At 41.9% G+C, this 16119-nt stretch overlaps 1 protein-coding gene across 1 annotated transcript in view; it reads left to right on the top strand.

Moving 5' to 3' along the window:
* The first annotated feature begins 2919 nt into the window (after positions 1-2919).
* The window catches only part of LOC106609192 (conserved oligomeric Golgi complex subunit 5), a 103115-nt gene continuing 89915 nt past the window's right edge, over positions 2920-16119 (top strand). Inside the window, exons 1-3 of the mRNA XM_014207707.3 lie at positions 2920-3017; positions 3364-3503; positions 3693-3750. Coding sequence (XP_014063182.1) covers positions 2972-3017; positions 3364-3503; positions 3693-3750 — 244 coding nt within the window. The 5' untranslated portion in view covers positions 2920-2971. The remainder of the gene's footprint in view (positions 3018-3363; positions 3504-3692; positions 3751-16119) is intronic.

Genomic DNA, 16119 nt, shown 5'->3' with positions numbered 1-16119 from the left:
ATCCAGGACACCCCTGCCGCCTCTGCCTTCTGACACAGGTCCACCGTACATCCCAGGTCCTTGTGAATTCTGGGAAAAGAGAGAGGAAACAACAACTGGAAAAGGAACTTCAGATGACACTTAGGTTGCTTGCAAAATACAGCTGTTACAAGCTCTTTTGTCTTTGAAGCAAAAGTGAAACAATTATATTTGGTGATATGATCACTCTTATCTTATTTTGATGGAGGCTGTGTAGTTAGGATTGTCCACTTGGTTCCTGACATGTCAAACCATGTCTTTGACCAGCTCAGGTTTGTTGATAAGGACTGCTCTTCTCTGTGTCACGGAGGCTCTCCGCACTGCTAAAGCTAACTCTCTCTCCTCTGCTCTCATCCTTCTAGACCTATCTGCTGCCTTTGATACTGTGAACCATCAGATCCTCCTCTCCACCCTCTCCGAGTTGGGCATCTCCGGCGCGGCCCACGCTTGGATTGCGTCCTACCTGACAGGTCGCTCCTACCAGGTGGCGTGGCGAGAATCTGTCTCCGCACCATGCGCTCTCACCACTGGTGTCCCCCAGGGCTCTGTTCTAGGCCCTCTCCTATTCTCGCTATACACCAAGTCACTTGGCTCTGTCATATCCTCACATGGTCTCTCCTATCATTGCTATGCAGACGACACACAATTAATCTTCTCCTTTCCCCCTTCTGATAACCAGGCGGCGAATCGCATCTCTGCATGTCTGTCAGACATATCAGTGTGGATGACGGATCACCAGCTCAAGCTGAACCTCGGCAAGACGGAGCTGCTCTTCCTCCCGGGGAAGGACTGCCCGTTCCATGATCTCGCCATCACGGTTGACAACTCCCTTGTGTCCTCCTCCCAGAGTGCTAAGAACCTTGGCGTGATCCTGGACAACACCCTGTCGTTCTCCACTAACATCAAGGCGGTGACCCGATCCTGTAGGTTCATGCTCTACAACATTCGCAGAGTACGACCCTGCCTCACACAGGAAGCGGCGCAGGTCCTAATCCAGGCACTTGTCATCTCCCGTCTGGATTACTGCAACTCGCTGTTGGCTGGGCTCCCTGCCTGTGCCATTAAACCCCTACAACTCATCCAGAACGCCGCAGCCCGTCTGGTGTTCAACCTTCCCAAGTTCTCTCACGTCACCCCGCTCCTCCGCTCTCTCCACTGGCTTCCAGTTGAAGCTCGCATCCGCTACAAGACCATGGTGATTGCCTACGGAGCTGTGAAGGGAACGGCACCTCCATACCTTCAGGCTCTGATCAGGCCCTACACCCAAACAAGGGCACTGCGTTCATCCACCACTGGCCTGCTGGCCCCCCTACCTCTGAGGAAGCACAGTTCCCGCTCAGCCCAGTCAAAACTGTTCGCTGCTCTGGCACCCCAATGGTGGAACAAGCTCCCTCACGACGCCAGGACAGCGGAGTCAATCACCACCTTCCGGAGACACCTGAAACCCCACCTCTTTAAGGAATACCTAGGATAGGATAAAGTAATCCTTCTAACCCCCCCCTTAAAATATTTAGATGCACTATTGTAAAGTGGTTGTTCCACTGGATATCATAAGGTGAATGCACCATTTTGTAAGTCGCTCTGGATAAGAGCGTCTGCTAAATGACTTAAATGTAAATGTAAATGTAATAAGGAATGCCCCGTAGCCTTCCGACATGGCCTACCGTTGGGGACAGCCACAGTTGAGGTCCACTCCATCAGAGAAGGGTTCAACCACACAGGCTGCATCAGCCAGGGTCTGGGCATCACTGGCAGCAAACTGCACGATCAGAGGATGGTCAGCTGGGAGAGACAGAGAGCAATAAAGTTGGATTTAATTGACACCAAATTGACAGTCTTCACACATCCAATGACTGCAGACACAAGTCCCTATATTTTGAAAGGCATCTAATATTTCCTTTTAGAAAAAAGTGATCTCATATTACATTCATTGTTTGTATATTCACTGTCTCTGGCTTTGACAGAACGCATAAAGTCAGGAGCAACTATTATTGGAGTGAAGCAAATGTCAGTCAAATTTCCTCACCAGTGACCTGAATGCCAACCTGGAAAAGCAGAAAATAAACGATGAGATATAGCTATTGCTCAACCTACAGTCGTGACCAAAAGTTGAGAATGACACAAATATTAATTTTCACAAAGTCTGCTGCCTCAGTTTGTATGATGGCAATTTGCATATACTCCAGAATGTTATGAAGAGTGATCTGATGAATTGCAATTATTTGCAAAGTCCCTCTTTAATTGTCAATAAAAGCCTTTGACACTTATGAAATGCTTGTAATTATACTTCAGTATTCCATAGTAACATTTTGACAAAAATATCTAAAGACACTGAAGCAGCAAACTTTGTGAAAATTAATATTTGTGTCATTCGCAAAACTTTTGGCCACGACTGTACTTCAGCTATAGGCACAAATCCCAACAGCTGAACAAGTCATTGAAAATATCCGAAGATCAGATCATCTTACTTTGAATACCGGACCATAGCAGCACAGATTTTCAGAACTTTCCCTTCCTCAAACATGTCCATGATGTTGATGGTCGTCTTTGTCATAGACCGTATGTTTTTAATCACTGAAGTGAGTTAGCTAGCTAGTTAGCCATGGCAATGCTTTTCTTTCCACAGTCGAAACTGTTTGGTGAATACAGTTTATGGCCTATTCTAACGTTGTTGTGACTAGATGACGTTCATATGTTATGTAATTAAGATACCTAGCTAAAATTGACGCCCGAATGCAAACAATAACACTCGGTATCGTTAGTGGGCGTGTCCACCAAACAACTTTTTTTTTTTTACCTTTGAACGTAATACGTATAAATAAATAAAGTTATCACAATGAACTTTGGTACAAAATACAGCTCGTTTGATATTTTCTTTTGAAGAATAAAATGTTTGGTTTGGTTCATTTCCTGTCGCTGAAATTCTACGTCATCGTGTGATGAAGTGGCAAACATGGAGGGTAGTGGAGGAGCTTCAACGAATTCACTGCTAAGTGATGGTACAATTCTGTATTTTAACATTTATTTTCAATACTATTCTGTCAGTCAGTTTTACTTCACGTAGATGGATGTTTTGTTTTATTTAGCTAGGTGTATCAGCTCCGTAGTCGTTTAGGAATGAGAGCTACCGAGTTGACAGGGCAGTCCATCATTGACTGACAGCAAAGCGTCATAATTGTTTCTGTTTGTCAATATTCTTTGCTTGTGATAAAAACAGAAGTGTCTTTGGAAATACGTTTGGAGTGGAATATGTGTGGCCATATTGTTGCTTCACCATGGGTAATAAATAATCCAGGAAGTGGATAGCTAATAAATTGTTCCTATTTTTTTCCGTCTCTTCTCCAGAATGCTATGCTGATTTTCTCATAGAGGACTTTGACGTGAAGACGTACACAGCCCAGGCCATCCACCATGCTGTCATCGCAGAACAGCTGGCCAAGCTGGCTCAGGGCATCAGTCAGCTGGACAAGGAGCTCCACAGCCAGGTATACATGACACCTATCATCTGTCACACACAACTGTATCTCACACATGTGAGATCCATAGTGCCATATCTATATATATGATTAGTTTAATCAGCCAGTCAGTTTGTTCTATACTGATGGCTGGTATGTATAAGTTTTCTGTAGGAAAGACACTTTTCCTTCATGTGTTGAATTTCTTTCTCCTGTCAGGTGGTAGCCAGGCATGAGGAGCTACTTGCTCAAGCTACTGGGATTGAGTCTTTGGAAGGTAACACACCTTTTAGCACATATTTGTTTTTGTCATCATCATGGCACTTCTGACTTTTTGGAACAGGGGTTTTCAACTGGGGTCTGCGGGCCCCTAGGGGCTTTTGGCCAAGGGATCCATGGCCAAAAGCCACGGACCCCTGTGTAATACAATACAAGTACTGTGGATAAAATATAATATTATTAATCTAAAATATAACCCTGGACAAAATGGGCCTGGGAGGCTCACAGGGATATTGCTATCCACAGTACTCCACCAAGTATATACAGTACCAGTCAAAAATTTGGACACACCTACTCATTCAATTTTTTTTTTATTTTTTTTAATATTTACTACATTGTAGAATAATAGTGAAAACATCAAAACTATGAAAAAACACATGGAATCATGTAGTAACAAAAAAAAGTGTTAAACAAATCAAAATATATTTTATCTTTGAGATTCATCAAAGAAGCCACCCTTTGCCTTTTATTTATTAACCCTTATTTTACCAGGTAAGTTGACTGAGAACACATTCTCATTTACAGCAACGACCTGGGGAGAGGAATGAGCCAATTGTAAACTGGGGATGATTAGGTGACAGTACGAGGGCCAGATTGGGAATTTAGCCAGGACACCAGGGTTAAACACCCCTATGATAAGTGCCCTGGGATCTTTAGTGACCACAGAGAGTCAGGACACCCTTTTATCTTCCCATCTGAAAGACAGCACCCTACACAGGGCTATGTCCCCAATCACTACCCTGGGGGATTGGAATATTTTTTTAGCCCAGAGGAAAGGGTGCCTCCTACTGGCCCTTCAACACCACTTCCAGCAACATCTGGTCTCCCATCAAGGAACTGCCCAGGACCAACCCTGCTTATCTTCAGAAGTAAGCCAGCAGTGGGATGCATGGTGGTATGCTGCCTTGATGACAGCTTTGGCATTCTCTGAACCATTCTCTCAACCAGCTTCACCTGGAATGCTTTTCCAACAGTCTTGAAGGAGTTCCCACATATGCTGAGCACGTGTTGGCTGTTTTTCCTTCACTCTGCGGTCCAACTCATCCCAAACCATCTCACTTTGGTTGAGGTTGGGTGGTTGTGGAGGCCAGGTCATCTGATGCAGCACTCCATCACTCTCCTTCTTGTTCAAATAGCCCTTACACAGTCTGGAGGTGTGTTGGATCATTGTCCTGTTGAAAAACAAATTATAGTCCCACTGAGCGCAAACCAGATGGGATGGCGTATCGCTTCAGAATGCTGTGGTAGCCATGCTGGTTAAGTAATGCCTTAAATTCCAAATAAATCACTGACAGTGTCACCAGCAAAGCACCTTCACACCTCCACCATGCTTCACAGTGGGAACCACACATGCGGAGATCATCAGTTCACCTACTCTGCGTCTCACAAGGACACAGCGGTTGGAACCAAAAATCTCAAATTTGGACTCATCAGACCAAAGGACAGATTTCTCTCAGTCTAATGTCCATTGCTCATGCTTCTTAGCCCAAGAAAGTCTCGTCTTCTTATTGGTGTCCTTTAGTAGTGGTTTCTTTGCAGAAATTCAACCATGAAGGCTTGATTCACGCAGTCTCCTCTAAACAGTTGATGTTGAGATGTGTCTGTTACTTGAACTCTGTGAAGCATTTATTTGGGCTTCAATTTCTGAGGCTGGTAACTCAAATGAACTCATCCTCTGCAGCAGAGGTCACTCTGGGTCTTCCTTTCCTGTGGCGGTCCTCGTGAGAGCCAGTTTCATCATAGCGCTTGATGGTTTTTGCGACAGCTCTTGAAGAAACGTTCAAAGTTCTTGACTGACCTCCATGTCTTAAAGTGATGATGAACTGTCGTTTCTCTTTGCTTATTTGAGCTCTTCTTGCCATAATATGGACTTGGCCTTTTAGCCCTATTTGGTATCTTCTGATTGTGGTCTATCATTGTCACAAAACAACTGATTGGCTCAAATGCATTAAGAAGGAAAGAAATTCCACAAACAAACTTTTAAGAAGGCACACCTGTTAATTGAAATGCATTCCAGGTGACTACCTCATGAAGCTGGTTGAGAGAATACCAAGAGTGTGCAAAGCTGTCATCAATGCAAAGGGTTGCTAATTTGAAGAATCTGAAATATAAAATATATTTTGATTTGTTTAACACTTTCTTTGTTAATACATGATTCCATATGCATTATTTCATAGTTTTGATGTCTTCACTATTATTCTACAATGTAGAAAATAGATAAAGAAAACCACTGAATGAGTAAGTGTGTCAACTTTTGACTGCTACTGTATATAGATTTGTACATAAATGCACTGTAATTTAATGTTTAAAACGCTAACTTTTCCCTCTGCTTCGTGGCATAATGTGTAGAATTGCAGTATTTAGCTTTAAAGCTACAACAACAAAAAATCTCTGCCCCATGGCGGCCCTTTTCAATGTTCTTTCCCCTGGCACGAGACTAGATTCATTCTGGCTATGCACTGCAGACGTCACAGTAAAACTCAGTGTAGACAATTCTTTTGTGTTCTGATTATGAGGGGGTGCCTGATCAATTTGCTATCACAAAAGGGGTCCCCAGCCCCAAAAAGTTTGAGAACCCCTATGCTGGAATATATGCTGCCATTGTAGTGCTGTTGACATTCCATAGGGGGCGCTGCTATCACACACTTGTAAAAAACATCAGCGCATGTCTCAGTATTGAAGTGATTGTGTTCTATTTGAACAGAGAATAATGTTGTATTATTGTTAAAAAGAAAAACGCTATTGCAACCTCTTTGCAATAAGGAATTGAGACCAAAAGCTCATGAGAAGTTTCAAGTGTTTAATACCAAGGATACAATCAGCTGAGTGCAGACATTTAGAAAGTTCACAAAGCATCTTACACTCTACCCTCCTTGAAGGTGTCACCTCCCCAGCTATACATTTTATGACCCCAATGAGTTTCCCTCCTTTACCCTGTGGAATGTCCATTGTCCTCTCTTTGTTTAGTTGTATGTTAGAAGCACACCCCGTCCATCTTCATTGTCCTGGGCCTGACCCTGCTCTCTCATTCTATGCAATTTCCTCTTATCTGACTAGGTCAACCTTTTCTAAATTAGTATACACACATTTTCATGGCCCAAACTCCGTTCATACTCACAGTAATCGTTCACTAAACAGGATACAAACAAACTACAGTTTAACTTGAAACATTTTAATAGAATCCATCAGTCCCCCCTATTAAACCATAAACACTTCTTATTGTTCAATATCACAAAATAATCACTCAACTGCTGGCTGTAGACTTTCTTCTTCTTTGGTTTTCTCCAGACCTGAAAGTGCGATAGAAACAGACTTGATATAGAAAATTATAGAAAACAGAAAACAAAAACCCCAAAACTCAATAGTTAAAACAATCCTGAATTCTACTGATTTATCATAAGCATCTATGTAGAAACATTTCTAAACTAAATCTCTGACCACAGCTTGAGTAACCCGACCGACACAATCTCCTGCTACCCCTGAACACTATGCCCACTGATGTGCTTTTCTGCCAAGTCCACAAAAAGTAGGGCTCTAAATATCCCCATTATGCTTTTCCTCAGTCTTCCATCAAGGGCTACAGGATCACAAGAGATGTTTTTCAGCCAAGTCCTCCTCACTGCGTTCACCTCCTGAATCTACCCTAAAGACGCGAGCCGTAGCCTGAATCAATTTCACCTCTTGTGGCAGATCCGCACTATAGATGCGTTTCAACAACAAAGCTTTTACTATATGGAATCCTAACAATGCCATCAGAGCTACCCCTGTAACTGCCAACACTGCCCATGCTGCATATTTTGACATCCACCAAATTTATCAATAGTCCAATTCCATGCTGTTCCTACAGCACCTTCCACCACTTTAAAAGTCTCTTTTGTTATTACTCCCAATGTAACAGCAGTAAGTATTGTTCCAGCTTTAACTCTGTCACTCAGTAACTTTCATCAATGCCTTTACCGTTAGATCTATGATTTGAGTTTGTGAGATATTCTCTGCCTTTTCCCCAGTCCTCTCCTAACGTTTTCCTGACTAGCTTATCTATTGCCTCCTTATGTTGTGCTACAGTAGGGACTGGCCGGGTATTAATTATCATTACTCAGATCTGGATCACAGCTCTCATCCCATGGCATACCCATCCCCCCCCCCCCCTCGTGAAAACCCTATGGGTGACATAGGTTTTAGGGCCTAAAGGTTGTTTTTCCGCAATCCCTCTACAAATTCCTGTTACCGTGTCTTGGCCCCAGTTCTCTGCGAGGTATGTCAATTGATTATCTGCCCTTTGATATGGAGGAGAGAGCAGTGGGGTTGAGAGAGTGTCCAGTTCTACATATCTCTGGGTCACATGCTTCCTGATCGTCCCCTGCAACAGATGGGCTGCCACCACTACTGCAAGCTTTTTCTCTGGGAATACAGATTCCTTAATACATGGGTCTGTGGCAACCTTCTCAATTGTTGTTCCCTCACCAGTAAAACCTTCTCCATATGTGGATATTGAAGTCTGAAATGATAAGACTATTTCAGCGACGGTTATGATCACCCTCCTAGAGTCCTCCCATGTTGAGCTTATCCTCATAGTAGACCTTCCACTCTGCACAGACCACTGTCTTTCCCACACTATGCACTATTCCCTGTATAAGTCTACACAGTGGAGTGGTATCATTCTCTAATGAGTCCATCACCCATTTTCTTAATTTATAGGTGAGGCATCCCTCTGCCTCTGTCACATTTATTCCTCTATTTCCTGTCCCTGTAAAGACTATGGCCTTGGTTTTCGGGATACCAAGGAGAGGGCTTACATGGGTTACCCCCACATCCGACACCAACACTCCATCGGAATGTCCTGTACTTCCCCCACTCTGCCACAGACATTGGTGTATATTTGTCTCATGAACTAAAGTAGGGTCTAAGCCTTCATCTGCTCATATCCCTCGCTTTCCTCATGCCATTTAACAATAAGGACTATCTGGTCATTATACACTCTTCGCATAATATTGTCCAGGGTCTGATTGCCCCAACAAGCTATTTCTCCCCAGGTCCTCGGTCTCTCACTATCTAAAATCTTCCCCGAACATTTCATTCCTGTTGGTGTTGGGTAGTACGGAGAGACGGGTATGTAAAACCTCTTGCTCCGATATAATCTCCCCTCTTTCGTTTCTGTAGCTTCACCTGGCTTGACGTCCTGTGTCGTAGAACTCTCAGAAGTTTGTCCTCTGCCCACACTAACTTGAAGGTTATTAACTGCTGTTCTTTTAACTGGAGTTTTACGCACACAATGCCAAGTTGAAGGAGGGACGAGTTTCATTCCTCAAACTATCTGTTCCATTGCGTTCTTTCCAAATTCCTGTTTGTAAGAGAACCATCCCCTTATCAGAACATTCTACGTCTAGGACACTAGACCTATTTTCTAATGGAGCCACCCATATCACCATGCCCTGATGATTAGTTACGCTCGCGGCTTCAGAAACGTTTGATGTTACCCTCTCACAATGAACCCGAGTATCTTCATATCGAGCTATCAACGCTATCCACGCTATACAAAGTGTTATCTGATCTTCTCCCCTTGGATTGGTAGTGATTATAGCGGCAGGTAGCCTAGTGGTTAGAGTGTTGGGCCAGTAACCGAATGCTGGATCGAATCCCCGAGCTGACAAGGTACAAATCTGTCGTTCTGCCCCTGAACAAGGCAGTTCTGTTCCCTGGTAGGCCGTCATTGTAAATAAGAATTTGTTGTTACCTTTATTTAACTAGGCAAGTCAGTTAAAAAAAATAAAAATAGCAGTCGCCACAAACACTACCCCAACTAAAAATGTCCCAAGGCCCCACATTATAGCCCTTTTACAGTGTGATCTACACTCCTTCTTTTCCATCATCACCTCCTCTACCAAAACTTGCTCTAGCCTCTCCATCTTGCTCGGCCTCTACCATGTCAGTAGGTGTTGGTACAGCTTTCACCTGGATCCAGGCCTTCCTTCCCGACACCTTTTACTGCTGTGTCAGTCACTAGTAGGACAGTGTGGGGTCTGGTCCACCTGGGCTGAAAGGTACCCGGTTGATGGACCTTCAAGCACACCTCGTCTCCTGGCTCTAGTGAGTGTGCTTTCCAATCCTGAGGGAGTCTACGGTGGGTCTCTTTCACTTGGGAAGATATGCACTGCAACGCATGGGTCATTTCCTGACAATAGGACAACATAGATTCTCCCAGTATGGCCAAATCACTCATTTGTGACATGTGAATAACAGCACCCGGTACTTCCAGTTACCCATTGATGTGGCATGAGTCCTGTGGTGGTGTTGGAATAGTATCCAACCTAACAAACTCTGAGTCATATGTTCCTTAATCACACTCTTCAGGAGATGTGATGATATTATTACAGCAAACTTCCCTTCTGTTGATGTAGTCTCCTGTATACAGGAATTTGTGGCTTTCCTTTTAAGCGTTATACCTTTGACAAACCCCTCATTGAAAGTTGACAAAAGTGTCTGAAATGACAATACTATCTCTGCTACTATCACCATGATCTGGGTCTGTGTGACATTCAATTTACTTCATACTAGTCTCTATATTCTATATTGTGCAGTTAGCTGTCCTCTCCTACGTGCTATCTCCTGTAACAATATACATACAGTGGTACCTTTTCCCTGAGACTCTAGTACCCACTTCCTTAATTTATGAGCCACCCCCAGTCACATTCCATTCCGCTCTTCCAATTCCAAATAACGTTAATGCCAAAGAGCATAACCACACACTGTTGTCCACGAAATTGTCCACCAAATTGTCCTATACTCCCTTATACTGTCTATCTCACCGCAAATACCGGGACAGGGAGTTATATCGCTAACCTTTCGGGAGAAATCCCAACAATACAGCGTCCCCAATCTGGTGAGATTTGTATCAAAACAAATACAGAAACACTAACCGACATGATAACACTGCCTGTTAAATCAAAGATAAATAACTTGGGCTATTAACATCCAATTAGAATTACAAGTCTTGATAACTTGATAATTCTATTGTCCATTATTTCTAATAAGATTGATCAGGACTCACCAGAAGGTCAGGACAAAGGTCATTCACCACCATTATGTATTTCCTTTCCCTTTCTTTCCCTTTCCTTCAGAAACCTTTTCAAACATTTTCATCATTCATTCACCCAGTTTAAAACCAAATTGAAAAGACCCCGACAGTAAATCCCACGATATTAACCTCTATGGGCTAGGTGGGACGCTTGACTCAACAGCCAGTGTAATCCCGTGGCGCGTTATTCAAATTCCTCAAAAATGCAAAAACTTCAATTTTTCAAACATATGACTATTTTACACCATTTTAAAGATAAGACTCTCGTTAATCTAACCACACTGTCCGATTTCAAAAAGGCTTTACAACGAAAGCAAAACATTAGATTATGTCAGCAGAGTACCCAGCCAGAAATAATCAGACACCCATTTTTCAAGCTAGCATATAATGTCACATAAACCACAGCTAAATGTAGCACTAACCTTTGATGATATTCATCAGATGACAACCCTAGGACATTATGTTATACAATACATGCATGTTTCGTTCAATCAAGTTCATATTTATATCAAAAACCAGCTTTTTACATTAGCATGTGACTAGCATTCCCACCGAACACTGCCGGTGAATTTACTAAATTACTCACGATAAACGTTCACAAAAAGCATAACAATTATTTTAAGAATTATAGATACAGAACTCCTCTATGCACTCGATATGTCCGATTTTAAAATAGCTTTTCGGTGAAAGCACATTTTGCAATATTCTCAGTAGATAGCCCGGCATCACAGGGCTAGCTATTTAGACACCCAGCAAATTTAGCACTCATCAAAGTCAGATTTACTATAAGAAATATGTTATTACCTTTGCTGTCTTCGTCAGAATGCACTCCCAGGACTTCTGCTTCAATAACAAATGTTGGTTTGGTTCAAAATAATCCATAGTTATATCCAAACAGCGGCGTTTTGTTCGTGCGTTCAAGACACTATCCGAAAGGGTAAATAAGGGTGACGAGCATGGCGCAATTCGTGACAAAAAAATTCTAAATATTCCATCACCGTACTTCGAAGCATGTCAACCGCTGTTTAAAATCAATTTTTATGCCATTCTTCTCATAAAAAAGCGCTAACATTCCGACCGGGAATCTGCGTTTAGGTAAACAGACGAAAGAAAATAAAGCATTCGGTCGACTCGGGCACGCGCCTAAGCCCATAGTACTCTGATCGGCCACTTGCCAAAAGCGATAATGTGTTTCAGCCAGAGCCTGCCTCGATATCGTTCAGCTTTTTCCCGGCCTCTGAGAGCCTATGGGAGCCGTAGGAAGTGTCACGTTATTGCAAAGATCCTCAGTCTTCAATAAAAAAAGCCAAGATGAAACACAATTTGTCAGACAGGCCACTTCCTGCATGGAATCTTCTCAGGTTTTGGCCTGCCATATGAGTTCTGTTATACTCACAGACACCATTCAAACAGTTTTAGAAACTTTAGGGTGTTTTCTATCCAAAGCCAATAACTATATGCATATTCTAGTTACTGGGCAGGAGTAGTAACCAGATTAAATCGGGTACGTTTTTTATCCGGCCGTGTCAATACTGCCCCCTAGCCCTAACAGGTTAACACCACTAACCCACATTCATAATTGGTAAATTGTGTTTGCGTTCTGGTGTGTGTGTGGTAAACCATATGGCGAAAACACACAAATGGCTAGGTCTTACTTATCTGGGAGCTAATTTTACGGCCTAATCCTTCCAAAGAGAAAGAAAGAAAATGACACCGACTCCTGGAAGAGAAAGTGTCCATTTCGTTAGCATTCACTATGCTACATCTTAACCTCTATGGGCTAGGTGGGACGCTAGCGTGCCACCCGTGGTGCACTCCATCAACAGCAGGTGCATTTCAAGAGCGGCAAATTTGAATCCAAATAAATGTCAAAATTCAAATTTTTCAAACATACAACTATTTTACACCCTTTGAAAGATAAACATCTCCTTAATCTAACCACGTTTTACGATTTCAAAAAGGTTTTACGGCGAAAGCATAAATTTAGAGTATGTTAGGACAGTACATTTACAAGAGTTGTGTGTAATGTTTTGTCAATTCAAAGACAGGGTCACCAAAACCATAAAACCAGCTAAAATGATGCACTAACCTTTTACAATCTCCATCAGATGACACTCCTAGGACATTATGTTAGACAATGCATGCATTTTTAGTTCTATCAAGTTCATATTTATATCCAAAAACAGCGTTTTACTATGGCATTGATGTTGAGGAAATCGTTTCCCTCCAATAACCGGCAGTCAAGTCAGCGTGACAAATTAAATAATTAAAATTAGAAAACATTGGTAAAATATTATATTGTCATTTAAAGAATTATAGATTTACATCTCTTGAACGCAATCAACTTGCCAGATTTAAAAATAACCTTACTGGGAAATCACACTTTGCAATAATCTGAGCACTGCGCCCAGAAAAATACGCGTTGCGATACAGACTAGACGTCATGTTGGGGAGATCTAAAATCGAAAATACTATGTAAATAATCCATTACCTTTGATTCTCTTCATCAGATGTCACTTCCAGGTATCACAGGTCCATAACGAATGTAGTTTTGTTAAAAAAAGCTCATCATTTATGTCCAAAAATCTCCGTCTTGTTAGTACATGATCTAAGCCAGCCGGACTTCTCGTCATGAACGAGGGGAAAAAATATATTTACGTTCGTTCAAACATGTCAAACGTTGTATAGCATAAATCATTAGGGCCTTTTTTAACCAGAACATGAATAATATTCAAGGTGGACGAATGCATACTCTTTTATAACGTATTGGAACGAGGGTACCCAACATGAACTGGCGCGCCAGGTGTCTAATGGGACATCATCGTTCCATGGCTCTTGTTCGGTCAGATCTCCCTCCAGAAGACTCAAAACACTTTGTAAAGGCTGGTGACATCTAGTGGAAGCAATAGGAAGTGCCAAAATATTCCTCAGCCCCTGTGTTTTTCAATGGGATAGGTTTAAAGGTAATACAACACATCAGGTATCCACTTCCTGTCAGAAAATGTCTCAGGGTTTTGCCTGCCAAATGAGTTCTGTTATACTCACAGACACCATTCAAACAGTTTTAGAAACTTTAGAGTGTTTTCTATCCATATATAATAAGTATATGCATATTCTAGTTACTGGGTAGGATTAGTAACCAGATTAAATCGGGTACATTTTTTTTTATCCAGACGTGCAAATGCTGCCCCCTAGCCCTAACAGGTTAAAACCTCTTTGGGCTAGGGAGCAGTATTTTCACGTCCGGATGAAAAGCGTGCCCAAAGTAAACTGCCTGCTACTCGGGCCCAGAAGCTAGGATATGCATATTATTAGTAGATTTGGATAGAAAACACTCTGAAGTTTCTAAAACTGTTTGAATAATGTCTGTGAGTATAACAGAACTGATTTGGCAGGCGAAACCCCGAGCACAATCCATCCAAAAGCTCAAGCTGTTTTCCATTAGTTTTCTATGGAAATCCCTTTTTAATAGAAATATGCTTGCAGTTCCTATGGCTTCCACTAGATGTCAACAGTCTTTAGAAATTGGTTGATGTTTTTCCTTTGAGGAATTAAGAAGTAGCCCTTTCCTTTCTGAGAGTCAAGCCAAGTGTACTTTTTTGTTTGGGGCACGCAACCTGGAACTCGCTCCACTTTCATTTTATCCGCTATTGAACACAGTATATTCCGTCTTAAATTTGATTGATTATTTATGTTTTAAAATACCTATAGTTGGATTAGGAAAGTTGTTTGAAATGTTTGGACAAAGTTTACAGGTAACTTATTAGATACTTTGTAGGCATGTTGGGCGAGTTGGAACCGTTTTTTTTCTGAATCAAATGCGCCAAATAAATGGACATTTTGGGGATATAAAGAAACAATTTATCAAACAAAAGGACCATTTGTGATGTTTATAGGACATTTTGGAGTGCCAACAGAAGAAGATCTTCAAAGGCATGAATTATATCGTTATTTCTGACTTTTGTGTAGCACCTGCCTGGTTGAAATCTGATTTTCATGTGTTGGTATGCTGGGCGCTGTCCTCAGATAATCGCATGGTCTGCTTTCGCCGTAAAGCCTTTTTGAAATCTGACACTGCGGCTGGATTAACAAGAATTTAATCTTTAAACCGATGTATAACACTTGTATGCTTTATGAATTCTTATTATGAGTATTTCTGTTTTTGAATTTGGCGCCCTGCAATTTCACTGGGTGTTGTCAAATTGATCCCGCTAAAGGGATTGGCGCACGAAGGGATCCATAAGAAATCAGCAACTCGTACGTTTTAAATTACAAACCAAACACGATAATGATAAATCCACTATCCTCCTCCAATTATTAATCCTTTGTTTTAATCCACCCCATTGTTTATATGCACTTAATTTAGCATGTACTACCCTTAGACAAGGCGACATTTATCTCACCAAAGATACACTCCCGTAAAGACTGGTCTCTCTTCTCCTTGATTTTTCCATAACCACGGCACTACAACATTTTAAAAAGGTCATTTTAGGTTTGGTAACCCCAACTCTAATTTCTCGTGACCTTCTCCCAGTATTAACTCATCTCATTTCGCGTGACCCAGCCACCCTTTCGTCAATTATATAAATCGATTTCAGAATAAGACAAAATAAAATGTCTCACAAGATTAAAAACTTCCCAAGGTTTTATGAGTTTACAAGGAGTATTTTTCCATTCCGATTCAAACTTGTAACCAGTCTCAACGTCAACAGTGAAGTGGCGACTCCGGGATGCTGGCCTTCTAGGCAGATATCTTCTGTCCAGTATCTGTGTTATTTTGCCCATCTTAATCTTTTCTTTTGATTGGCCAGTCTGAGATATGTCTTTTTCTTTGCAACTCTGCCTAGAAGGCCAGCATCCCAGAGTCGCCTCTTCACTGTTGACGTTGAGACTGGTGTTTTGCGGGTACTATTTAATGAAGCTGCCAGTTGAGGACTTGTGAGGCGTCTGTTTCTCAAATTAGACACTCTAATGTACTTGTCTTCTTGCTCAGTTGTGCACCGGGGCCTCCCACTCCTCTTTCTATTCTGGTTAGAGCCAGTTTGCGCTGCTCTGTGAAGGGAGTAGTACACAGCGTTGTACGAGATCTTCAGTTTCTTGGCAATTTCTCGCATGGAATAGCCTTCATTTCTCAGAACAAGAATAGACTGACGAGTTTCAGAAGAAAGTCCTTTGTTTCTGGCCATTTTGAGCCTGTAATCGAAACCACAAATGCTGATGCCCAGATACTCAACTAGTCTAAAGACAGCCAGTTTTATTGCTTCTTTAATGAGCACAACAGTTTTCAGCTAA

The sequence above is a fragment of the Salmo salar genome, chromosome 07, assembly GCF_965601325.2.
Source record: "Salmo salar chromosome 07, fSalSal1, whole genome shotgun sequence".
NCBI lineage: Eukaryota > Metazoa > Chordata > Actinopteri > Salmoniformes > Salmonidae > Salmo > Salmo salar.
Note: the sequence above shows the minus strand (reverse complement) of the source record. Positions and strands in the feature narration are given on the sequence as shown.